General features: G+C 47.5%; 1 protein-coding gene across 2 annotated transcripts in view; it reads left to right on the forward strand.

Annotated features, from left to right (window-relative positions):
• The window catches only part of STK11IP (serine/threonine kinase 11 interacting protein), a 367,631-nt gene that overhangs the window by 61,002 nt on the left and 280,871 nt on the right, over positions 1–25,758 (forward strand). For both annotated transcript variants that reach the window (XR_015308314.1, XM_086954340.1), the window contains exons 4-6: positions 7,425–7,499; positions 13,842–13,937; positions 18,067–18,174. Coding sequence is in view for 1 of the 2 variants with exons in the window: in XM_086954340.1 (XP_086810466.1) it covers positions 7,425–7,499; positions 13,842–13,937; positions 18,067–18,174 (279 nt within the window). In the remaining variant the exon portion in view is untranslated. The remainder of the gene's footprint in view (positions 1–7,424; positions 7,500–13,841; positions 13,938–18,066; positions 18,175–25,758) is intronic.

Genomic DNA, 25,758 nt, shown 5'->3' on the forward strand with positions numbered 1-25,758 from the left:
GAAGGCAGAGTGCTTGGTTTAATGTCAGATGGAGCTCTAGCATGACCTGAGCCCGTCTGCAGCTTTCGGAAACATGTCCTTATAGCTGTTCTATGATATAGCCATACCATATACTCTTAAGTGCATTATATTCCTCGCGGTTAATGCTAACTTTGGTTTGGCTTTATCAAAATATGTCGTGTAAGGTGTCATACGCTTTGGAATACTACCCCCTCGCCAGTCCTGGTGGTGGGAGCAGCATTCCACCCTTCTAGAGGGAGAAGACATGTAGTTGTAGCTTTACCTGGTTAAAGTTAAACAGAGCCTCAGCATCACAAAATGGATGCTGCTGCCACAGACACAAGTCTGACCTCCTGCAGCTGGGAGCCCTTCCAGCCAGGGAAGCCTGGACAATAGGTTTCCTGCCTTGGGAGGTGCTAGCACCTCTCCAGGCGTGCCATAGTGTATCGGGGCAGGGTGGGTTGAATGAAATGAGACACTGCCTGGGGCACACAAGGTGCTCCATGCATACTCCCGGTTCAAACCAGTTGCTGGGGCACTCCAGCCCCCGCTCTGGCGCGAAACTGGACAAAGGGAAAGGGGTGTAACCACCCCCTTCCCAGGTTCCACCCATAGGAGGGACCTAGCAGGTAATCTAGTATAAAGCTAGGAGCTGAGTCTAGAGACTTTAGATTATCCTGAACTGAAACTCTGAAACGAAACTCTGGACCTTTGACATTCTGCTGCAACTAGAAGACTTAAGAATATCCCTTGTAATCAAGGAGTGACCACCCTGTGCAAACAGGCACCAACTAGTGAATTGCCGGTTTGCTTTGTCGACGCTCCTGAAGGATCCCAATGACTCTGCTTTACAGGACTGGACTTCCAGACTTCTCGGACCCAACCCACACCTCCAGCAAAGCTGAGATCCTTGTCGGACACGAGAGACGTGGGACCGGACACCTGGCCATTTTGCTCTTTGCTAAACTGTGCAGCTTCTGAGGCGACCTCGAAGTTGTGCATTGGGGATTGAGAAGCCCCGACTAGAGTCGTAAGTGCACCGAAGCTCAGCCCTCCACACTCCACAAGTGCGGCGTGGGGCCCGCTCTTGCATTTCTTCTCAACGCGCCTTCGCGGTTGCTAGCCCGCTGGCTAATGGCCCCCTGAAGACATCTTTACAAAACACCACCGCTTGCCTGGTTGCTCCGGGCTTGCTCCTGCTCTCCTGTAAAGGGGAAGCTTCCCAGACCTTGCTGGTCTGAACAGAATCCGATCTTCCCTTCCTGTGTGGGTTGCCTTTGCCAAGGCTTGTTGACTCCAATCCGGAAGCCTACACCGCCAACAGCGAGATCCTTCGTGGGACAGTCCGTATCCAGCTCCTGGTCGTCGTCGATGCCTCCTGGTCCACGTGGCTACAGAGACGAGCTTCACTTCTTCACCTGTTTGCAGCTCGACATCGCCTGGTTCCTTCCTGGTTCCTTCCTGGTCACTGGCTAGTGACCCAGACTCTGTCCCATCTGCTTTCAGGTTCTTCACTGCTCTGATCCACCCTTGGATCCAACCGGACATCTTCCTCCTGGTCGCCTGCAGCATCTTTTTGCAGCTCTCCATAGGATTCGACGACGAAACCCGACACGAAAGAACACCTATGCACCCTGCTTCCCTGGGTGAGGTAACTCAAGTACTCCGGTGCTCCCGTGGGTAATAACTATCCAAGTGTCCTAGTTTAACTGGGTTTTCCCGTAGTCCATCCGGAAGTGTCCAAAATCAACTACTTTGTTAATTTTACGTTCCCATTGAAAGTCTATGGGAACCAGCGTGTATAGTTAGACACTACACACTCATCTTGTGAGACTCCTACTTCCTAACCTGTGGTTGTTCAGTGTAGTCCCATCGATTCCCTAGACCCTAGACCTATTCACCTGTCCTGAAGTGGTTCTTGTACCACTTACCTAGGATATGGTTTGTGAGGCCTCTAGGGCAGACTTGTATTTGTGCAACTTATAGTATGCTTATTGAGTAACTTGTGCTGTATCTCGAACTCTGACCTCATAAAGAGTGCAGAGGGGTTGTGTTAGTAATAAATACATATATATTTGATATATACCTTGTGTGGTGTCCTTTCATTTGGTACTCCAGGGGTTATTATTGGTAAAACAATTGGCTTCACACTCTCTCTGTAGTATTAACCTAAGACTGCTGGTCCATGCTACCACTAGGATAGCTGGCCCTTAAGTTTACTTTACAACCATCACCATAAGGGTTGTTTGGACTGATACAGGGTGCCCACTAGAATAGTGAACATCACATATCAGGCCAACTTCTCACATTGGTGTGCAGCGGTTGGGATAAGAGCTTGCTGATTGTTTTACCATAATATCTTGAGATATCATTTGAAAGATCACATTAAGGTACCTTGAGGTACATATAATACAAGTCTTAAAATACTTAAGTTCTACTGAACTTAGTTGTTGTAGAGCAAAGGGCCCAGCACACCCTGACTACCACTCCCAGCGAGGTTCTAGTAGGTAACACTTAGCGTAGGTAGGTGCACACACCACACCTCAATAGATCATGTCTCTGAGAGCATAACCTAATGGATCTCTCACAGTGGAGGCAGACCCTTTAAGGGTACCTTACAGATATGATACCCTAACCCTCCATGATTTGAGGCACTTGTGCACATCAAGAAAGTTAAAACAGGGTTCCAACCCTACCCTCAAGCACCTGATGGAAGAACATGATGCTCAGAAAGCCTCTAATACATGTCTGTCAGGTAATGCAGAAGAGGGACAGCCCTCAGCAGAGGATTCCCCTGATCAGAATCTAATTGATGAAGATGAGGTAGAAGAGGAGGACTATGGGGAGGATGACAATGGCCAGGTCTAAGTGGGAGTACTTAGCCAGGCCACACTAAGCCTACATGGAACTGGAGAGGGCCTAGAACCTTCCAGACCCCCAAACACGCTTAACACTGAGCCCAGGAGGAGGAGATCCCTATCCAGGGAATCTCAGCACTCTGGTGCCTCATTAGGGTCAGATGCTGTTAGGAGAGTGTCTTCCCCTGAGAGAAAAGAGCATCAGGCCAGAATGAGAGAAGTCAATCTGAGGATTGAGAGGCAAGAACGTGCCCTAGCCAAAGAGAGACTTGCTCTTGCAAGAGAGCAGAAGTTAAGTGGGTTAGAACCCACTGGTGGCAGCAATATCCCCAAGGATAAAGACAGGTCCTATGACAATAGAAACCTAAGTAAGATTGCCCCTCCCTACAAAGTTGGGGATGACGTCCACAAATGGATAACTGCTTTGGAGAGGGCCTGCAAAGTACAACAGGTACCCCAAAGTCAGTGGGAAGCAAACCTATGGCTCTCCTTTTCAGAAAAAGGTAGAGACAAGCTCCTCACAGTCAGTGATGGGGATGCTAACAACTACAGAGTCCTGAAGAGTGCTCTGATTGATGGTTTTGGCCTAACCACTGAACAGTATAGGTTGCTGTTCAGCGATACCCAGAAGACACAGATCCAGGACTGGACTGATTTTGTAGATTGTGACACTAAGGCTCTGGGAGGCTGGTTGCTGGGCAGTAAAGTTAAGGACTATACAGGATTGTATAATTTGATCATGAGGGAACAAATATTTACCAAGCGTGTCTGCAGGGAGGTATTATTTAGATACTCTCCCATTTGAACGATGCTCCAACTCTCCCCATCCCCCTCCACCTACACGCTTTTCTCCCCTGTTTATTCTGGGTCAGGACCTTTGCTGAACCCCCCCCCCCTCTACAACCGTTACACACCACACCGGATGACTTCCATTGCCGACGGTACAACACATATACCCGCCCTTGCCCGTACCCCATCCCATTTCCTTTGATTTTTTTCAGTTTTCAATCCCTATTTTAACAAGTTATTATTCAATGTTTATCCTTATGAGCAAAAGGTATAGAATATTGATTGATTTGCAGATCTCTTTGAGCTTTACTCTGTAACAGCAAAGGTGACCTTGAGTACACAGTCACGGCTATCCCCAGGGATGAGTGCTTTTCTTTTGGAAACAGAACAGGAGTCACACCCTAGAATTGAGGGTCATTGATGAATGATACACATGACCTCACACGCCGAAGCACTCGGACAGTCCTGTCCTCCCCTTTCACAGCGCTCATTTTGACTGGGATATCACCTACTGACCGAGATGTACCAGGCCTGGCCTGCTGGAAGTACCCTTATCAGTCGCGCGTCCAACTCCTCTTGATTTGCCAGTTTACCGCCATAGATGCCCCAACCTAGACGTTTGCTTTGCAGGACACCAGTGGAAAGATCTGTTATCCTAGCAAACTGTTGTTGTTGATGTGTATTCTTGTGCAGCTATGTCCAACATTCCTGTCATGTTGTTCTTTTTTCCTTTGTTATGGTATGACACGTTTCTCCTGTAATACCGCTGTGTTATCTTATTTCATGTACTCTCATAAAAGAAATGCAATAAAAGATATTCAAACAAAAAAATGAGAGAACAAATATTTAATAATTGTCAGAACCAGTTACTACATCATCACCTGATTGACTCTGATCTGACCTCTCCCCAGGAATTGGGAAAGAAGGCAGACAAATGGGTCAGAACCAGGCTGAAGCAGAAAAACCAGAACCAAGGTGGTGACAAGAAGAAGCCAGACCAAAAGGGTGGGGATCAGAAAGTAAAAGACCAGAAGTCTTCAACAGGCCCCCAAAAAGCTTCTACTGAGGGGGTTCCAAGAAATCCAAATGGAAAGATGGCCAAAGAAAACCCTGGTGCAATATCTGTAAAAGTAATACTCACTGGACCAGTGATTGCACCAAAAAGGAGACAGCTCCAGCCACCATTGCCCCTAAGACAACTGTTCCCCCTAGTACAGCTAATAGTGGTGGTTCTCAACAGAAGAGTGTCGTAGGGTTAACCCTGGGAACTGAGATGAACTCTGGCCTCGTCAGAGTACCAACTCAAGCTGTTCTTGTCTGTGATGTGGACATGGCTATGTCCTCTACTGTGAGTCCCAGTAACTTGGACAAGTACAGACAGACACCTTTAATTAACAATAAAGTGGCTCAGGCCTACAGGGACACATGTGCAAGTCACCATGGTGACGCCTGACTTTGTGGACCCTGGACATTTCATGCTAGGTGATATTACCTAGTGACCAATGCTAGCAATGCCACTACCACCCATAGTATGGCAATTGTTAACTTCTCCTGGGGAGGGGTAACTGGCCTCAAAAGAGTTGTGGTGAATTCAGACCTCCCTGTAGAATGTTTGTTGGGCAATGATTTAGAGACTTCAGTCTGAGTATAGGACTCGTGCAGAGATGCTGGGCATATCAGCACATGTCCTTGCTGTGACCAGGTCACAGGCCAAAAAGTGCAAAACTGAACAGGCCCTGGATCCTGAAACTATGGACCAGTTTCCTACCAAGAGAAAGAGCAAAAGGATTAAGGTAGTGTCTTCCCCCTTGCCTCAGGATGAGGATCAGACTTCACAGGAAGCTGAGTGTGAGACCCAAGAGGGAACTGTCCTAGAAGAACTTGATCCTGATCAGGTTGAGTTTCTTGGGGCAGGGGGACCCTCCAGGACAGACCTGAGGCAGGCACAATTGGATTGCTCCTCTCTTGAACCCCTCAGACAGCAAGCTGCTGCTGAGGCTGCTGGTAATGCTACAGGTACCCACAGAGTGTATTGTGATGAAGGGCTCCTTTATTCAGAGGCTAGAGACCCCAAGCCTGGTGCTTCCAGGAGGGTGGTCATACCTTTGGCATTCAGGGGCTTCCTTCTTATTTTAGCCCATGATATTCCCTTAGCAGGACATCTTGGCCAGAACAAGACTTGGGACAGGCGTGTCCCTCACTTTCACTGGCCCCATATGTCAGAAGATACCAAGGAGTTTTGTCGCTCCTGTGAAACTTGCCAAGCCAGTGGCAAGTCAGGTGGAACAACAAAGGCCCCCCTTATACTACTACCTGTGGTGGGGGTTCCCTTTGAGAGAGTTGGGATAGACATTGTTGGACCAATGGATCCCAAAACAGTCTCTGGGCACAGATTTATTCTGGTGGTAGTGGATCATGCCACCAGATACCCAGAAGCTATTCCCCTAAGGACCACAACAGCACCTGTTGTGGCAAGAGCCCTCCTGGGAGTTTTCTCAAGAGTGGGCGTTCAGAAGGAGGTTGTCTCAGACAGAGGTGCAAACTTCATGTCTGGGTACCTAACTGCTATGTGGAAGGAATGTGGTGTGAACTACAAGTTCACCACTCCCTATCATCCACAGTGCAATGGTCTTGGGAAAAGATTCAACAAGGGCATGATCAAGGGTTTACCTGAAAAGCTTAGGCGAAGATGGGACATCTTCTGCCCTGCCTTTTGTTTGCTTATAGAGAGGTCCCACAAAAGCGGGTTGGCTACAGCCCTTTTGAACTTTTGTTTGGGCATCCTGTAAGGGGACCCCTATGTCTGGTGAAGGAAGGATGGAAGTTACCTCTCAAAAAGCCTAAACAAGACATAGTGAACTATGTACTTGGTCTCCGCTCCAGGATGGCCGAATACATGAAGAAGACTTCTAAAAATCTTGAGGCAAGCCAAGAACTTCAGAAAGACACAGCTACAGCCAAAATGCCTGACGCAGTTGCACCAAATTTGGTCAAAACCTATATCTTTACCCAGAAAGTGTGTTTTTTTGTGATTTGTTATCAATCCCTTCAATAGATTTTGAGAAATTAAAGTTCTGATTGGCCGCCTCACATCGAAAAACGCGTTTGGCAACCAGTTCAATGCCCGAGGACTTGGCCCAAGTGTCCTGAAAAAAAAAAGAAATAACATATTGGACGGCAGGGTAGGAATACCCTAATCTCCTATGCCTGTGGAAGTGTCCACTCGCAGTCAGAAATCCCTTGGTCTCTAGTCTGTTGGAAAGGAGGTCCAGGCATCTCATCCTTGGCGAGGAGCAGTCGCCATGCTTGGGCATGGTCCCTTCTGAAGAGGCTGCAGCTTGAAGGCCTGATGTTGTCTCGTCAGGAAGGCTGCCATCCTTCTGCATTTCTTGTGCTCCCTCTGAGTGCAGGAGTTCATGTGTGACAGTTCCTGTGTGGTGTTGGTCAGCTGTGCCCTTGGATTAGCGCAAACTGAACGCAGGCAAAGTGTATTCTCGGACCTCCTAAAGCCTGCTTAGGGTGTGGTGAGAGTTACTGCTGGGAATGATTAGTAGGGATTGTGATTTCATGCTGAGCTGCTGAGGTAATAATTGTTTCTCTCTCTCTCCCTCTCAATCGCCCTCTCCCCCTCTCTCCCTCTCCCACTCTCTACCTCTCCCCCTCTCCCCTTCTCCCCCTCTCCCCCTCTCCCCCTCTCCCCCTCTCCCCCTCTTCCCCTCTTCCCCTCTTCCCCTCTTCCCCTCTTCCCCTCTCCCCCTCTCCCCCTGGTCACTGCAGCTTGTTCACTCTCGGAATTGTGTTCCACAATCAGACGTGAAGGTCTTTCCTTTCAAGTCTCTCCGGTGCTTGGAGGTAAGTGACAACAGAGGTGTGTGGATGTGGGAAGATGAGGAGCTATAGGGATAGTGTTGGTGCAAAGGTTAGTCGGGAGAAAAGCCTGATTCTGAAATTTAGGGTTTAATGCCCATTCAGAACCTTCATTGATGTTGGGTGCATTTTTCCTCATGCACTAATGCGGGGTTCTTTTATCCCTTGGTAATTGCTAATGAATGTGTAAGTTGGCAATCTAAGAAATGTGGCGATTCAAGTCAAGATTGAACCAGAATGAAGCTGTGGGAAGCTGGAGGGGGGTGACTCTGACTCCTTACCAGCTTTTCGCCCCCTCTTTTCCTCATACCTCATATGTTGCACTTATTTTGTCTTTCCCTCTTTCATTTCCATCCCCTCTTTTTTATCCATCTCCCAGCTACTGTTTCTCTTCTTCTGGTCTCACTTGTACTCTTTCTGCTTGTGTTTGTTCTTTGTGTCAGTTTCTCTATCTCCTGCTTTTGTCATTCAAAAGTTACGCTCTCTCCCTTCAGTCTTCCTTGCCATCTCCTTTTTAGGTCTCGGCATCGAGACCTATTGTTATGGAGTTCGCTCTGAAGGGACCTAGAGCTGTGAACACGCCGACCAGGGTCCGTGAACGCGCACACACACACACAGGCAGGCATGGCCGTGCACACACAGACACACACAGAAACAGACACACGCACGCACACACACACCCCATCCCTCTCTGCCCACTCCCTCTCTGCCGCCCCCCCCTCTACCCACACTCACCGGGCTCTTTCCCTCTGCAGTTGGTCAGTCATGGCAGCAGGCAGACTCGTGTCTTCTCCGGCGATCCTTCAGCTGATGTGCACGCCCACGCTGCGTCACGTGCGCGCCCACCACGCTGTTTTCACGCCCGTTGATCCTCAGCTTGTTATATACTTTGGCTATGGACAATTAGACCACCGTTTTGCTCCGTCAATCATGTTTTCTTGGGCTGCGGTGTCTACAAGGCAAGGGGGCAGTGCACTGCACATGGATTTATCCTCGTCACGCCAATCGGTATTGTTTAATTTTATTTCTTTCGATCAGCATGTTTTTTTGTTATCTCTGGGAGAGCCGACGCTGGGACTTGAACCCCATTCCACAGTGTCAAAGTCTGGACACGGAGTGAAAACGTGGCTGTGCAAGCTACCACTGGACCCACTATACTCAGTTACCATGAGGTGGCGATATCTGCCACTCACTTTCCTCACTGCACCTTTGTGTTAGCCACGATGATCATAATCATTTCTATCCACTTTCATAATAGGCTTGTTTTTTCAAAGATATCCTCTAATACTGAAAAAAAATTTAGGGCAATAAATATCTATACAGCAGAGTACGTAAACACAAAATGTCATGACATTTTGCACACTGTTGCAGGTCCGCTGTAGTCAAGGAGATTGTCTTCTGAGAAGTGTTTACATCCTCAAAATGACTTTCCAGTGTAGAGGACCATTGGTGCACCTGCTTATCTGGCAATATGCATAAGGATTACTACCTATCTCACTAATATTTTATCTTCGTAAATAGTTTGTTCACAGTACATTGTAAATTGTTTTCACATCATGGGAGCTCTAAAAATTGAATTCTGTTCATCGCTTCTAAATGAGGCGCTTTTTGGCATTCTTCGACAATGCTTTCAAACTAATTTCTGCTACTGCGGTAGATGGATGGCACTCCGGAGAATATTGTGTTGATCGGTATAGCTCTATAAGCCGTGCGCGCCCCTGGTGACCCTCCCGCCCGACCCCAGGTCTGCCCAGTAGAACGGCGCTCACTTCATCCCTCTGTGAGGCAGAAGGTGAGTGTGAGTGCAGAGTGCGCAGAGTGCGAAGTAGTGAGTGCAGAGTGAGTGTGCAGAGTGAGTGTGCAGAGTGCAGAGTAGTGAGTGTGCAGAGTAGTGAGTGTGCAGAGTAGTGAGTGTGCAGAGTAGTGAGTGCAGAGTAGTGAGTGCAGAGTAGTGAGTGCAGAGTAGTGAGTGTGCAGAGTAGTGAGTGTGCAGAGTAGTGAGTGCAGAGTAGTGAGTGTGCAGAGTAGTGAGTGTGCAGAGTAGTGAGTGTGTAGAGTAGTGAGTGCAGGGTAGTGAGTGCAGGGTAGTGAGTGCAGAGTAGTGAGTGCAGAGTAGTGAGTGCAGAGTAGTGAGTGCAGAGTAGTGAGTGCAGAGTGCAGAGTAGTGAGTGCAGAGTAGTGAGTGCAGAGTGCAGAGTAGTGAGTGCAGAGTAGTGAGTGCAGAGTGCAGAGTAGTGAGTGCAGAGTAGTGAGTGCAGAGTGCAGAGTAGTGAGTGCAGAGTAGTGAGTGCAGAGTGCAGAGTAGTGAGTGCAGAGTAGTGAGTGCAGAGTGCAGAGTAGTGAGTGCAGAATAGTGAGTGCAGAGTGCAGAATAGTGAGTGCAGAATAGTGAGTGCAGAATAGTGAGTGCAGAATAGTGAGTGCCTAGTAGTGAGTGCCTAGTAGTGAGTGCAGAGTGCAGAGTAGTGAGTGCAGAGTAGTGAGTGCAGAGTAGTGAGTGCCTAGTAGTGAGTGCCTAGTAGTGAGTGCAGAGTGCAGAGTAGTGAGTGCAGAGTGCAGAGTAGTGAGTGCAGAGTAGTGAGTGCAGAGTAGTGAGTGCAGAGTAGTGAGTGCAGAGTGCAGAATAGTGAGTGCAGAGTGCAGAATAGTGAGTGCAGAGTAGTGAGTGCAGAGTAGTGAGTGCAGAGTAGTGAGTGCAGAGTAGTGAGTGCAGAGTAGTGAGTGCAGAGTAGTGAGTGCAGAGTAGTGAGTGCAGAGTAGTGAGTGCAGAGTAGTGAGTGCAGAGTAGTGAGTGCAGAGTGCAGAGTGCAGAGTAGTGAGTGCAGAGTAGTGAGTGCAGAGTAGTGAGTGCAGAGTAGTGAGTGCAGAGTAGTGAGTGCAGAGTGCAGAGTAGTGAGTGCAGGGTAGTGAGTGCAGAGTGCAGAGTAGTGAGTGCAGGGTAGTGAGTGCAGAGTGCAGAGTAGTGAGTGCAGAGTGCAGAGTAGTGAGTGCAGAGTGCAGAGTAGTGAGTGCAGAGTGCAGAGTAGTGAGTGCAGAGTGCAGAGTAGTGAGTGCAGAGTAGTGAGTGCAGAGTAGTGAGTGCAGAGTAGTGGGTGCAGAGTAGTGGGTGCAGAGTAGTGAGTGCAGAGTAGTGAGTGCAGAGTGCAGAGTAGTGAGTGCAGAGTGCAGAGTAGTGAGTGCAGGGTAGTGAGTGCAGAGTAGTGAGTGCAGAGTAGTGAGTGCAGAGTAGTGAGTGCAGAGTAGTGAGTGCAGAGTAGTGAGTGCAGAGTAGTGAGTGCAGAGTGCAGAGTAGTGAGTGCAGAGTGCAGAGTAGTGAGTGCAGAGTGCAGAGTAGTGAGTGCAGAGTGCAGAGTAGTGAGTGCAGAGTAGTGAGTGCAGAGTAGTGAGTGCAGAGTAGTGAGTGCAGAGTGCAGAGTAGTGAGTGCAGAGTGCAGAGTAGTGAGTGCAGAGTGCAGGTAGTGAGTGCAGAGTGCAGAGTAGTGAGTGCAGAGTGCAGAGTAGTGAGTGCAGAGTGCAGAGTAGTGAGTGCAGAGTAGTGAGTGCAGAGTAGTGAGTGCAGAGTAGTGAGTGCAGAGTAGTGAGTGCAGAGTAGTGAGTGCAGAGAGTGCAGAGTAGTGAGTGCAGGGTGCAGAGTAGTGAGTGCAGAGTGCAGAGTAGTGAGTGCAGAGTGCAGAGTAGTGAGTGCAGAGTGCAGAGTAGTGAGTGCAGAGTGCAGAGTAGTGAGTGCAGAGTGCAGAGTAGTGAGTGCAGAGTAGTGAGTGCAGAGTAGTGAGTGCAGAGTGCAGAGTAGTGAGTGCAGAGTGCAGAGTAGTGAGTGCAGAGTGCAGAGTAGTGAGTGCAGAGTGCAGAGTAGTGAGTGCAGAGTGCAGAGTAGTGAGTGCAGAGTGCAGAGTAGTGAGTGCAGAGTGCAGAGTAGTGAGTGCAGAGTGCAGAGTAGTGAGTGCAGAGTGCAGAGTAGTGAGTGCAGAGTAGTGAGTGCAGAGTAGTGAGTGCAGAGTAGTGAGTGCAGAGAGTGCAGAGTAGTGAGTGCAGGGTGCAGAGTAGTGAGTGCAGGGTGCAGAGTAGTGAGTGCAGAGTGCAGAGTAGTGAGTGCAGAGTGCAGAGTAGTGAGTGCAGAGTAGTGAGTGCAGAGTAGTGAGTGCAGAGTAGTGAGTGCAGAGTAGTGAGTGCAGAGTAGTGAGTGCAGAGTAGTGAGTGCAGAGTAGTGAGTGCAGAGTAGTGAGTGCAGAGTGCAGAGTAGTGAGTGCAGAGTGCAGAGTAGTGAGTGCAGAGTAGTGAGTGCAAAGTAGTGAGTGCAGAGTGCAGAGTAGTGAGTGCAGAGTGCAGAGTAGTGAGTGCAGAGTGCAGAGTAGTGAGTGCAGAGTGCAGAGTAGTGAGTGCAGAGTGCAGAGTAGTGAGTGCAGAGTGCAGAGTAGTGAGTGCAGAGTAGTGAGTGCAGAGTAGTGAGTGCAGAGTAGTGAGTGCAGAGTAGTGAGTGCAGAGTAGTGAGTGCAGAGTAGTGAGTGCAGAGTAGTGAGTGCAGAGTAGTGAGTGCAGAGTAGTGAGTGCAGAGTAGTGAGTGCAGAGTAGTGAGTGCAGAGTAGTGAGTGCAGAGTGCAGAGTGCAGAGTAGTGAGTGCAGAGTGCAGAGTGCAGAGTAGTGAGTGCAGAGTGCAGAGTGCAGAGTAGTGAGTGCAGAGTGCAGAGTAGTGAGTGCAGAGTGCAGAGTAGTGAGTGCAGAGTGCAGAGTAGTGAGTGCAGAGTGCAGAGTAGTGAGTGCAGAGTAGTGAGTGCAGAGTAGTGAGTGCAGAGTGCAGAGTAGTGAGTGCAGGGTAGTGAGTGCAGAGTGCAGAGTAGTGAGTGCAGAGTAGTGAGTGCAGAGTGCAGAGTAGTGAGTGCAGAGTAGTGAGTGCAGAGTAGTGAGTGCAGAGTAGTGAGTGCAGAGAGTGCAGAGTAGTGAGTGCAGAGTAGTGAGTGCAGAGTAGTGAGTGCAGAGTAGTGAGTGCAGAGTAGTGAGTGCAGAGTAGTGAGTGCAGAGTAGTGAGTGCAGAGTAGTGAGTGCAGAGTAGTGAGTGCAGAGTAGTGAGTGCAGAGTAGTGAGTGCAAAGTAGTGAGTGCAAAGTAGTGAGTGCAAAGTAGTGAGTGCAAAGTGCAGAGTAGTGAGTGCAGAGTAGTGAGTGCAAAGTGAAGAGTAGTGAGTAGTGAGTGCAGAGTAGTGAGTGCAAAGTGAAGAGTAGTGAGTAGTGAGTGCAGAGTAGTGAGTGCAGAGTAGTGAGTGCAGAGTAGTGAGTGCAGAGTAGTGAGTGCAGAGTAGTGAGTGCAGAGTGCAGAGTAGTGAGTGCCGAATGCAGAGTTGTGAGTGCCGAATGCAGAGTTGTGAGTGCAGAATGCAGAGTTGTGAGCGCAGAGTTGTGAGCGCAGAGTTGTGAGCGCAGAGTTGTGAGCGCAGAGTTGTGAGCGCAGAGTTGTGAGCGCAGAATGCAGAGTTGCGAGCGCAGAGTTGTGAGCGCAGAATGCAGAGTTGCGAGCGCAGAGTTGTGAGCTCAGAATGCAGAGTTGCGAGCGCAGAGTTGTGAGCTCAGAATGCAGAGTTGCGAGCGCAGAGTTGTGAGCGCAGAATGCAGAGTTGCGAGCGCAGAGTTGTGAGCGCAGAATGCAGAGTTGCGAGCGCAGAGTTGTGAGCGCAGAATGCAGAGTTGCGAGCGCAGAGTTGTGAGCGCAGAATGCAGAGTTGCGAGCGCAGAGTTGTGAGCGCAGAATGCAGAGTTGTGAGCGCAGAATGCAGAGTTGTGAGCGCAGAATGCAGAGTTGTGAGCGCAGAATGCAGAGTTGTGAGCGCAGAATGCAGAGTTGCGAGCGCAGAGGAGTGAGCGCAGAATGCAGAGTTGCGAGCGCAGAGGAGTGAGCGCAGAATGCAGAGTGAGTGTGCAGAGAAGTGAGCGCAGAATGCAGAGTGAGTGTGCAGAGCAGTAAGTGCAGGTGCAGAGCGGTGTGTGCTGTTGAGTGCAGAGCGCTGTGTGCTGTTGAGTGCAGAGCGCTGTGTGCTGTTGAGTGCAGAGCGCTGTGTATTGGCAATGTAAATGACAATGTCATTTGTTTATGATTTAAAGAAAAAAAAAGAAATGTCATGAGCAATGCCAATAGCTCTTCCTTTAATGATGCCGAGACCATTGCATTGTAAATGCTTGTTCTTCTTTCTATGCTTTCTATTTCTACTGTTCCTCTTTTCCCTTATTTTGTCTTTGCTTTTCTTCTTCCTGGGTGTTTTGCTTCTCTCAGTCTTCCTCTAATGTTTGCATTCCTTCTCTGCCCACCCGTTTGGTGCCTCTAACCCTCTCTTACCTTGCAGCTCCGGAACGTGCCCCTGCACTGTCTTCGAGGACTCCAGTCCCTCTACTCACAGTTGGAAGTTCTCACCTGCTTTAGGTGTGTCACTACTCTTGAGGTGAGCTCCTATCCATACAACCTTTGCGTTCTGTAGTAAGACGAATGATGATGTTCACACCATCCTTCTGCTCTCTCACATAGAGGCGGGTAGTATTTGTACTGCCTTTGTGCCCAAAGGGGATGGGACAGGACACACCTCTCCTGACCACTAATTTACCTGCCGACCTTGCCAAGAAAAGTGGGGATTGGTCAGGGTGGCAGGCCTCTCCACTGGCTGGAGAGGCTCTGGCTGGCATTACAAAGGGCAGGAACCCTTTGAGGCTCACCGCCCTGAATGCTGCTCCTGCTAGGCTAAGCACCTTCACCTGAGCAGACTTTGTTCCTGACCCACAAGAGCTCAAGGGCTCTCAGCTCAGGGGGCCCTGAAACATGTCTGTGTGTGGCAGGCTGCTGCAGACCAGTCAGCTGTGCACTAGTGTGTTGGGTGTTTCTCGAGGGCATCTCTAAGATCCCCTCTGAGTGCATTTTACAATACATCCAACACTGGCATCATTGTGGGTTTATTGTGCTGAGAAGATTGGTACCAAACTTCCTAGTTTTCAATAAAGCCATCACTGAGCTGTGGAGTTCGTAATCACAACCTCACAGCCCTTGTACTCAAAATGGCTTCACTGCACTTACGAAATCTGAGAATGGACTTGGGCACTATAGGGGCTCAGTGCTCATGCAGGTATGCCCTCACCTCTGGTATAGTGCATGCTGTCGTAGGGCTGTGAGGCCTGCTAGAGGGGTGACTTACTATGCCACACAGTTGCGGCTCCACTGTTAAAGCGGAGGAGCATCGCCCCACTGCTTTAACGCAGTGCAGTGGAAAAAATGTAATATTAATAACCAAAGTTATAATCTTTTATTTTTAGTATTCCAGTTGCTGCCAGGTTAGAGGGCGGAGCGGGGCTGGACACCCGTGTCACAGGGAGGAGGGGGAGTGGCTGATGCTGCACTTAAAGTGCACATGACTGGCCGTCCGTCTCCCGCAGGCCAAACAGTCATGCGCACTTTGCATGTTCTCCATCCAGGCTGTATTACAGCCTGGGTGGAGGACATGCCCGGGCTTCCTCTCCCTCTCTGAGCACTGAAATATGGTGCTCACACCCATCACGATGCTGCTATCAGCAATGTCTTGATTGGCTGAGGGAGTCTGGAAGCCTCTGTATTTCCTGTTCCTGCGAGGAGAGACAGCGGCTGGTGACAGTGACCAGCAGGTAAGTTTTCTTTTTTATTGAATTCCTAACCCTCCCCCTTCTCCTTCCAGCTGCCACTAATGCCACAGACAGTTTTTGTGGGCATGGCACACAGTGTGCCATATTGACTTTTCAGTTTTGTCTGCACCAGAACACACAGACTGCACAAAATGTTGTTTCTTTTTGTTCATTCGGCACCAGCTTTGTCAGGATGGAATCAATGACCGTCTGATTGGGACTTCAGCGTAGCAACATGGGTGAAGTTTATTATATAAACAAAATCACTCCTTTGTAAGAGGAGCAGTCCGCTGCCTCTGCTGAGGTCGCCCCATGCCGGATTTCCAGCCCAGCTGAAGCCTTTTTGCCTCCTGAGAAGGATGGTGCCCAGGTCTACACTGTGACAGGCTCCCAGATTAAACATGCCCACAGGTAACTATGGCGTTAAAGCACCCTGCCAGGATTCTGGTAGATTTACCCACCCTGGGCACACTAGAATAGAGAGCGCTACGTGGGAGCACAAATATAATTCTACTTATATGCAGACATATATTTCATGTAACCGCACAATGATTGAATTGTTAATTTTCTTTACCATTCTTATGAAGCGGATTACTCTGCTTTGTTTCCTTCTCTTGATTATTGCAGCACAAGTATTTTACACAAGAATCTTATTGCATCAAAAAATATTGAAATGACAATTACAGTGTTTCTCTTATCTCTCTTTGGGCATGTTCTGAGGTTTCACATATCTAGTTTCTTGCTAGGTTAGGGGTATAGATGGTGCTTTGTGAGCTAGCCAAAGCTCAAGCCAACATAGCTTGATGGTGTGCATGGACTCATTCTCGCACAGTTTTGATGTCTGTTGTCCAACAAATGCACAGTTTTACTGAGAAAGTTGGAATTGTTGGACATGTAGACAGTTTCTTGAAGAGGTTTGACTCCAGCGTGTTTCCATTCATCGGGGAAGGTGGCCGAGGCGATGGATGCGTTGAGGATGGTGGTGTGTTTCTTGTTGATTGAGTTGTTTCGCAGGTTGAAAATTTGGTGGGGACAGCGGTCGGTAGGTGCTCCTGAGTGGACAGAGTCCATGATAGCCCTGGTGTTTTGAATGTTCAGCTGCTCCCAGGTCGTTAGCAGGTGGTTGGGGCTTGCATCTGTAGGAGCGACGCAGCTGAGGATGTTTGGTTGCAGTGGCTTGGGGCTCAAAGTTTTTGTAGATCTTGTGATCTTGATCCGGAAGAACTCTGCAAGGGTGTCAGAGTTCCTGGGAAGGGGTGATGATGTTTTTGAAGGCTAATGGGTTGGAGAACACCCTGCCGATTTTGAATAGCTATTTGCTGCGGATGGAGCTTGCCTCAATGCGGGTGTCAAGTCCGTTCCTTTTAGTCTTCTTCAGGAGTTGGTGGTATTACTTGAGCGAACTTTTGTTTGGAGGAGGCTCAGTCAGCAGTTTCCTTGGTGGTGTGCCATCTTCTTTCAATTTGCTTGCAGTTGCATTTTGTATCTCTTTGTTCTGTGATGTACCTGCTGGCGTGTTTGGAGGGTCTCTTAGGTTTTGCAGGCTTGATGAGAGCGGCTCTGCCGCCGCATTCGGTGCTCAAGGTGCAGAGGTTTTTGACAGCCTGTTCTAGGTTGCTGGAGTTGTTTAGGTGGGAGGAGATTAGGGCGCTTTTCCCTTGGCTTTCTGACACTTTGTTCTAGATTCAGTGAGGGGTCCTGGGGTGTCTGGCGGTGGTGCGGGCGGGACAGTGATGGTGAAGTGGCTGATGGCGTGGTCTGTCCTGGTGAGTTCGGTGTCATGGCTGTACTTGACTCTGACGCTGGCCGTGAAGATGGTGTTAAGTGTGTGTCCTGTGTTGTGCATGGTGTTGGTGACTAGTTGAGTGAGGCCAAGAGTGTTCATGCATTCGAGGAGGTTGGCAGATTTGGTGTCGTGCAGGTCATGGAGGTGGAAATTGAGGACTCAATGCAATCTTTGTATTAGTCCATACGTGTGATGAGGTTGTGTATCTTTCCATTTGTGGATTGTAAACTCTCTTCCCTTTATTTTGTGCAAGGCAGATGCATTGATAGCCTGGGGATCAGTCTGTGTCTGCTGGTGATGTGACTGTCCAGGTCCCTACCTATTGTCTGAGCTTCACCCAGTATGTTAGGACGGCCAAGGCTCCTCTGTGAAGCATTTCTACAGTCAGCCCAGACTGGAAGTAAACAAAGACTGTATGTGAACAGTTCAATTAATGCTCTCGCCACAGGCCTTCACTGACTCGAAAATGTTATTGATTGCCACTCTGGTGATTGGCAGGGGGCATCAATAGGGTTATTGCATTGGGGTCTCCACTTTCCTCTGGGAGCAATTTAAGGCATCTGCAGCAAACAACTATATCTCCCAGGCAGGATCTGTACGCCCAAGTGACTCAAGATCTTAGTCAAGAAGTCTAAAAACCATCTGATGGAGAGGTCGCCAGGCTATTTCAGCTGCTTTTTGTATTAGGTCGACAGAGCTTGCTTTTCATGTGGCCAAGTCATCTCACGACTTACTGGTGCCTAAAAAAGGCATAAGGTTTAAGCAACTTCTATGTGTGAGTTGGGAAAATAGCTGGCAGGTATGTGTTTTGAGGAGTTGCTCGTGTGAGTTGCTGAAAGAGGATGCAGCCATGAGATTTGACGAGATGCTGAAGGCAAGTTGTGTTGGAAGGTACGTTTTCAAAAGTTGTGTTGTGTGAATTGTGGCAAGAGCAGGCAGGTGTTAGGTTTCTGCTCTGTCTCGTTTTGCAGACTGGAACTAGTTATGAGGAGCTGAAGCGTGTAACCTTCGAAAGGATTCTGTAGGCCCCAGGTTTCAGCAGCTGTTGGGAGTGAGTTGTGGAAGCCAAAGTGTGTTGGACCACAGTTGGAGAATGGCCTTGGGGACCTTTCTGATGTCGTTGCATATCACTCTTGTTGCAGGAGGTCCTTTCGCTATGTGGAGGGGATCTCAGCTCTGCACTCCCATGGCTTGAACTGCACACCCTAAACTTCAGCTACAACCGCATCAGCAACTTGGACGACTCCCTGGTAAGAGGTTGATGACTTGTAGATAAGGCAGGTGCCCGGCTCAGCTTGATGGGTGGTGGAACGAGCCACGGGGTCACATTTATGCATAGACTTCCATTTAACTAAAGCACAATGTGGGATAGCATGTGAGATCTTAGTCTCTGCGTTCCACAAAAGTCTGTTTGTTTTATATTACTTGGATTGGATGTGAGAGCCGAGTGTGTATGGCGGACTATGACAACAATGATGTGTGTCCATACTGATGGTAAGTGCCTATACTCTAAACGTGAGTCGGGTGTAGAAAGCCAGAGAGCACAACAAATGTAACTGTTTCATTTTAATTGTACACCATGTTGAAATACCTGTTGATGTAAATCCAGATCCCATGAGCACACAGGCCTTTACCGTGTTGGAGGGGACTGGTAGCTGCACTCACTTGGCTTCAGTATGAGGCTGGAGATGTACTAAGCAGTCTTGAAAAGGGGATGCCTCGTGTCCCAGAGGCCCATACATCTGCTGCTGGTCTATTATAGAGGACCATGTGACTGAGCACTTCCTCCAGTTCTGAGTCACTTAGGCCTTCACAAGTGCTTTTGTTTGAATTCTGACACTTTATTATTCTTTTTAAACCTGGTCAGAGTTTTTACCTTTTTTTAAAACAATGCTTAAAAAATAGTTATTGGCAAAGCCAATATCTTGCCTCTTTCACTAGATTGAGGCAAGACCTATTGGCAATTCTCGTTTTGCTCCTGTGGTCCCCTGGTAGATTGCCTAAACCCTGATTCTATCGGAGCTTCTCGTTCCCCTCTCTCGGATTTTTTTCTTTCCCGAGTCTTCCTTTAACCTAGATTCATACTGGTTGATTGCACAATAGATGCACTGTTATTCTCTGGACATTTAGGTTGTACTTGTCACAATATTTTAAGATAGCAAAGTCCAAGGTATAAGGAACGTCTTAAAAGCGTTCTAGTCCTAGAGTGAAAAATGGACTTTCTGATGCAGGTAACGCAAATAAGTGACAACGCTTCTGATCTGTTCCGCAAGTTTTCTGAGACCCTCTCCTTAATATGGCAAATGGATATTAGGCCACTTATGTTCCAAAGCATGCAGAGGTCAGAGCTCAGTACAAGCTATTGGTTTTAAGTTGGCTGCTGTATATATTTTAAAATAATTTAGTCAGACGTTAATTAGTATGTAAAAGTCACTCATAAAAAGACGGTGTAATACAGTATATGGGCTCTGACTTTCTAGTGTCATATCATTTTGTAATGTCGCAGGTTGATCGTATAAATGGGGACGTAAAAGGAGGTAGAGAAGAGGGAAGATCTGCCCTGGTCAGGGCATGCATTCACGGGTAAGAAGTACTTCTCAGAAGGTCTGATTAAGATGGTAGTATGTTAACCATCTGAGCAGGACCTCCTACAGAGGCCTCACTGGCCCGAAGCGCTGGTCCCTAGACATTGAAGAGCTGCAGAGGGGGTGGATTCTGTGGGAGTGCCTCCTGGGGACAGGAGGGAGCCTCGATCGAATGGGCACCGCTGGCTCCATGTGACCACTGTTATACCATTCCTACCAATCTAGAAGAACTGTTTATTTAGACACCAACATTTAATACAGAGACTGAGTCTTCTTATAAATTCAGTAAATATTGGTCTGTTTGGCTAGCTGACAATACCTCATCTAAACTGGAGAAGTGTGGCTCACTGGTTAGAGCAGGCAGACCCTGAAGCAGAGGTCAGACCCGGGACCAGGGTTCAATTCCCGACGCGGCAGGGTCTTGAGCTCAAATGTCCACGGACTCGATAATTCTCGCTTCTGTGCCTGACCTAATCATGGGTTCACACTCTGCAACTCTGGGCATTAAGCTTGCTTAATCTCCACAACGGCCCCCCGCGGCGGGAGGCCTGACTTTCACCTTGGGGATGCCCTGTAGGGGCTATCTCACAGGGAAAAAGCCAGGACGGGTTCCCAAGGCAAGCGCTTAGAGACCCCTGGGTGATAAGCGCTATATAAATCCAATATACAATACAATACAATACAATACAAAAACCTACAGAGTTATAGATGCTGTCGGCAACCTAGAACATGACTCCCAGATTCCCAAGGATATAGTGGAATCAGATGTAACCCTTTAGTTTGTCACTATTGCATGCCCAAATTGTTCACAAAGAAAATATATTTCATTTTCTTATTGAAAAGCTCTAATCCTGGCAAAAAAACATTGGGCTGCTATTATGTGAAAGATGAGAAATATTTGAATACGTATTATTAGAATGGTGAAAAATACAAATAATTCAATCATGGTAATTGTTCATAACGTTCCTAATTCTACTCCTATCTATTGCTATCCTCTATGCTAAACAGAGCATTGTTTGAAGACCGAGGGCTGTAGTATTTCATGACCTCTAAGCAGAGATCTTACAGCGAAGAAGAAGTTTCAGTGACATCTGAACTTAACCATCAGATCCGCTCCAGATGATCGGCTCCCACGGGGCTGCAGTTTACCAGGACAGGAGCCCTGAAAACTATTCATGAGCCAGAGGAGGTTCAACAACTGACCCAGGCAAGTCACACCCTGAGGGTGATGCATCAGAGGAGACGGACAGTGACAGGACAGAAGACCACATCAGAGGCAGCCACTCTCACAGGCACTGAAACCGCAGAGAGTAAGGACGGTGAGAAGAAACCAACAACTCGGAGCCACAAAGGAAGGATGGAGGCTCGCATCTTCGTCTTATTAAAACCGGCTGGATGAAGAACAGTGTTGATGTATAAACTGATACCACAGACCTGCAGTGGAAAGGTTTTTTGAAGGGGGCATTTAAAACGAGCTGGGGCTCCTGGTGGGGCAAGGAGTCAGCAGAAGGTGGTTATTCATCTCTTGAGGCTACACTTTGAGCCACATTGAGCAGTGGTGGGGGTTGATGTATGATGAGAGAGAGGTCCGGATCATCTCCATAGGATGCTCCTTCCGGTTTCTTTAACCGTCTCTTTGCTTCTGTTCACTTCAGAGAGAGCGCTGAGTCTCAATAGACTGGGGGGAATCCTGTTCGTCCAGTCCAGAATCTGATCGATATGGATGGGGAGGTCCATGTAGGCTGTACGTGGCACGAGCTGCTGCCTTCATATAACTGCCCTTGAATGTTAAAGGGTTGACGCCCCTAGTAGTAAACAGACAATATCCTGCTGCATCTTTCAGCAAGACCCCAACTTTTTTTTCCATCAGGAAACACACCTATTATCTGCAGCCCAATACTGCATGATACATAAAACGTACCCCAGACAGCTTTAGGCCTCAGCATGATCATAAACTGAGGGGGGAGCCAACTTCTTAAAGCCCTGGATGAGAGGGCAACAACCACTGATGAAAAAGGACCTGGAGGGTTGAATTACCCAAGTACTGCTCGGGGAAGGCTACATGACACTCTGTGTACATTTCGTGGGTAGGTAGAATTAATGTGATAAAAATGCATGCAATGCCTGGATTACTGTACTGTTTTCAGCTACTGCCGGCCCTTTTCCTATAAAAGACGTGCAAAGACATGAAGAGGGTTGTAAATTCTAAATGGGTCGGTTGAAGGGCTTGTGTAATGGAAAAGCTGATGTCACCCCGTGAGCAAAGAGGCCTGGGCTGCCCCAACAATGTACATTTTAGGCTTGGTACAAAGTGGACTGCCAGGGAGACGGATAAGAAATGGGTCCTAATGAACCGGGCGATCGCTGGCAGACCATGGAGGGTCAGAGCTCGGCTATCGCAATTTTAAAGACCTAAAACACATGCCTGTCCACTCCCACTAAATACTGAATATATGAGAAGAATAGAAATGTGGGGCTTGCTTACACCCCTTCCCTCCACCTGGGCTCAACAACACCGACTTCAGACCCGATACGTAAAAAGAAGCTTTTAGCACATGGCGGGAGGGAGATTGCAGAGGCCTGTCGGATCTTCTCCAGAGGCACCAGACGGAGACGTTACTGAGGTTTCAAGCTTCAAGAGATGGATGGGATGCAGTATCTGCAGTTGCTGCTGCTTCATTTGGCCCTAGACCCTGTAGATAAAGTGGCAGCCTAGAGGGGCTTACACCTCTGGAGAAATGTGTGTATTCAGCTGGGCACTGAAGGTGTGATGTCTGGTATGTATTTACAAACCACTAAGTGAGGTGCAGACGCGCCCTCAAAAAGGTTATAACTAATCAGTACAGTGGGAGGGTCCATTACAGAGGGAGACCCCGGCTATGGAGTTACCAGCCCTAACACCTTAGGTTGGCCCTCAATAGGGAAAGACCTAAAAAGTAATGTTTTGTTGGTATGTGACACCTGATGGATTGTGAAGTGGAGTAGACAACAGATGTTAAAGATGTGGTTGGAGTCGGGGTTGATGTTGCACAACTGGTGGAGCTGTTCAATTATTTAGACATCCTGGAAAGCAGTCCGGAGCCGTAGTAAGGAATCGTGGGGTTTGAGGAACCTGAGGAGCTGGCATGGTACTCAAGGGTCTGAGCGAAGAGCTTGTGGAATTAACCACACTGTTTTTGGGACAATAACAGGGCAGCCAAGGCGTTGATTACATTGTGCTGAAAGAAAAGGATGCCCCCTAGCGCTCTACAGTGGTCCCACAGGCCTAGCCAGGCTATTTCCTTGGACAAAACTGACCTTAGAGCTACAACAAGATGGAAGACGCTTTGAGAAAAACTGACGGTCGCTGGTGAGACGCCTACAATAACTTGCAAACACCCCTACGGATCCACTTCGGCTCTGAGCACTGCAATATTTTGGTCTCTGAAAACCTAATGGGAAACGGCAGCAGGCAGAGGCAGCGCATAAACTAATAAGTCAGGTCGGCGCAAATTGGATTGGAGGGGCATAGAGAGTCAGCGCTTGCTTTTCTGCCTCTGAACCAAAGTATTGAGGGGCCCCAGCAGAAGAGGGGCTGCGAGGGGATGGTTGCATGGGAAGTACTTGAAGGGATGGTATTACCCTTGGTTGTGTTTCTCCTCTCCCATATGGGGAGTGTTTGTAAGGCCATATTTTATATTTGATGAACCCCAATAAAAGTACTTGGTTATAAAGAAAATAGTTCCCATGAGGTAGAGCTCTTCAGATGTTCTAAAGGAAACCTAACCATAGATCAGAACACAAACAACAAAGCAAAAGTCGGGTGCCTTCTTCTTTCCATTACTGTGTACACTTTCCTGATTGTATATATGGATGTTAAAGGCATTTCTATTCTTAACGTTGAACAGTGACCTCCTCTGCCATGTTTCATTGACTGCTCTATGAAGAGCAGCCGCCTGGCCATCCAGCCGCCTGGCCATCCAGCGTAGCGCCTAGTTCACCAACTGGTCTTTGTACTATGTGAAGTAGTGTTACAGTAGTGCCGCAAAGTTCCTACAAATTGTAATTTACGAACCCACAAGTGGGAATATCCACCTCCGTCTCCACCTCAGGGAAGCTTACTATGTATGTAGTGAATGTCAGCGGGGCCACAGGGAGTGAAGTGAAAATGGCAAGGTCTACTAGTAAATGGGAGGGTTTAGGGAAAAGTAAGGAGGGGTTTAGGGAACAGCGGGATACCACAAACACCCACCCGCAATAGAATAGGAACAATGCTATTCAAAACTACATTTCAAAAAGGAGACCCAATACAAGCAAGATTTGATCTAATCCCTCTTAGAGATTGTTTTGATAAGCGACAGGCGAATCACAGCCCATCATTAAAATCCTCTCCTGAACTCCAAAACACAATTACTCCCATCGGAAACACGTTCCCTTTGACAATTTATTTAAAGGTAAAAATATGTAAATGCAAAAATGGAATGGAGGAGTGCAAAAATAGCATGGACCCACAATTCATTGGATGATTCCTGATATGTGTCTTGCTTGCTGTTACAAGAATGACGGCAGGAAGCCCTGACACCGGGCTAGGAATTTACTCATTCTTGCTTACCAAATCCCCACCAGTGCGCTACGTTCTCGCACATCACGGTAAAAGGAAATGTCGACTTAATTTAAGCCACTTCATGGATTCTTGTAAAGCATCTATTTAATATGATGAAACATCTCGCACTATTCTTCATGTAGCTGTTTTTTATAATGTTAAAGGGGTAATCCTCATGTAATATGCCTCAAAGTTTCTTTGAATAAAATAGGAACTCATCTGATTTTAAGGATTTTAAATAATCCTTCTGTAACATTAATCTATATGCCTACACCCCTAAAGTTCCAACAGAGCACCACACGCCCATGGAAAGCGACAACGGTCGGACTTAAAATAACACCCTAAAAGCAATAATTGATTAGATTTTTAAATGCAGACATATGTAATATAATGTTAAAAATATACGGATCATTTTCAAAAAATGAAATTGAATAATAAACTTAATTCAGAAAGATAATTAAATTAACCTTTGAAATGTTTGTTAAAAAATGTTTTTAAACAAAATTAATTCAACCCAATTTTTAGCAACACTATATACCATTTTTTTGTAAATTCCTTACAAAATATCGATAAATTAAATAGATATATTTATATTAATTTACTACACTTAATGGTAAAGAGTAATATTGCTGTAATAACTATTTTATTAGTTCTATTTCAGTAACATATCAAATGATTTTACATTTGTATTTTCTATTATCATTTGTTTTATTTGTTTTTAAAGGATAATAAACTTTTGTTATTTTCTCTACACTTTCCATAGAGAGATCTCCACCACAGTATGTATGTTTACGGTGTTTCTATGGTACCAACCTGGTCAAAAGGCAGCAGAGCACTGTACACGGTGGTGTATCTCTCCGCCTACATGTGAGAAGTGTAGTAAATTGAGTCTTCAATGTTTCCATCCACTGAATCGAGGCAGTCGAGGTGTGCACGTCTGCACTTGGGTGTAAATCTACCCTCTGACTCTGTAAATGGCATACATGTGTAGATGTACGCCTACATGCAGTAGTAGATTTACTTGTGTAACTTTAGCTTTGTGACTAGGCCCCATACGCTTTGCTTGATTACTGCTTATTTCAGGATGTAAACACTCCTCACTGATGCTCCGGGCTTCTATCTCGCCCTCAACTGCGGGGTACTCCGTGCCCTCCACCATCGCCTCCTTTGGTTTCATTTAAAGTCTCCACTTTTGAAGCTCAAAGACTGCAGTTTATGCCCATGTTGGAGGCCCCTCCTTTACTATGAAGGCGGCTGGATGCGCTCATGGGTGATCATGCACGTTACAAATACACATTACATGCTTGTGCTTTGTCTTCTGATCAACCCCTCTCCTGATGCACTCTGTGGTTCTCCAGTCCTTCTCACTGAAGTCCACCATTTCCTGAAATCCTTCAATAAGCTCCATGTTTTTCCTCCTGAATAGTGAGGCCACTGATATATGTGGGCCCTCTTTCTACTCTGTTCTCCTACACAGCGAGTGCACCCAATGGTTGAAATAGACACTGTCATCACCTTTGTTCTCCTCATTCATCTGCATCAACATAGGCGTGCTGAGGTCCCGTAGCTTACCTCTTGCGTTATCTATGCATCGTGCTATCTGTACCTCGTGATGTTAGATGTGTCCATTACCAGTTTGAATTTGCAGTTCAGTTGTCTTATTTAGC

Source organism: Lissotriton vulgaris, chromosome 2_1, assembly GCF_964263255.1.
Source record: "Lissotriton vulgaris chromosome 2_1, aLisVul1.2, whole genome shotgun sequence".
Classification (NCBI taxonomy): Eukaryota; Metazoa; Chordata; class Amphibia; order Caudata; family Salamandridae; genus Lissotriton; species Lissotriton vulgaris.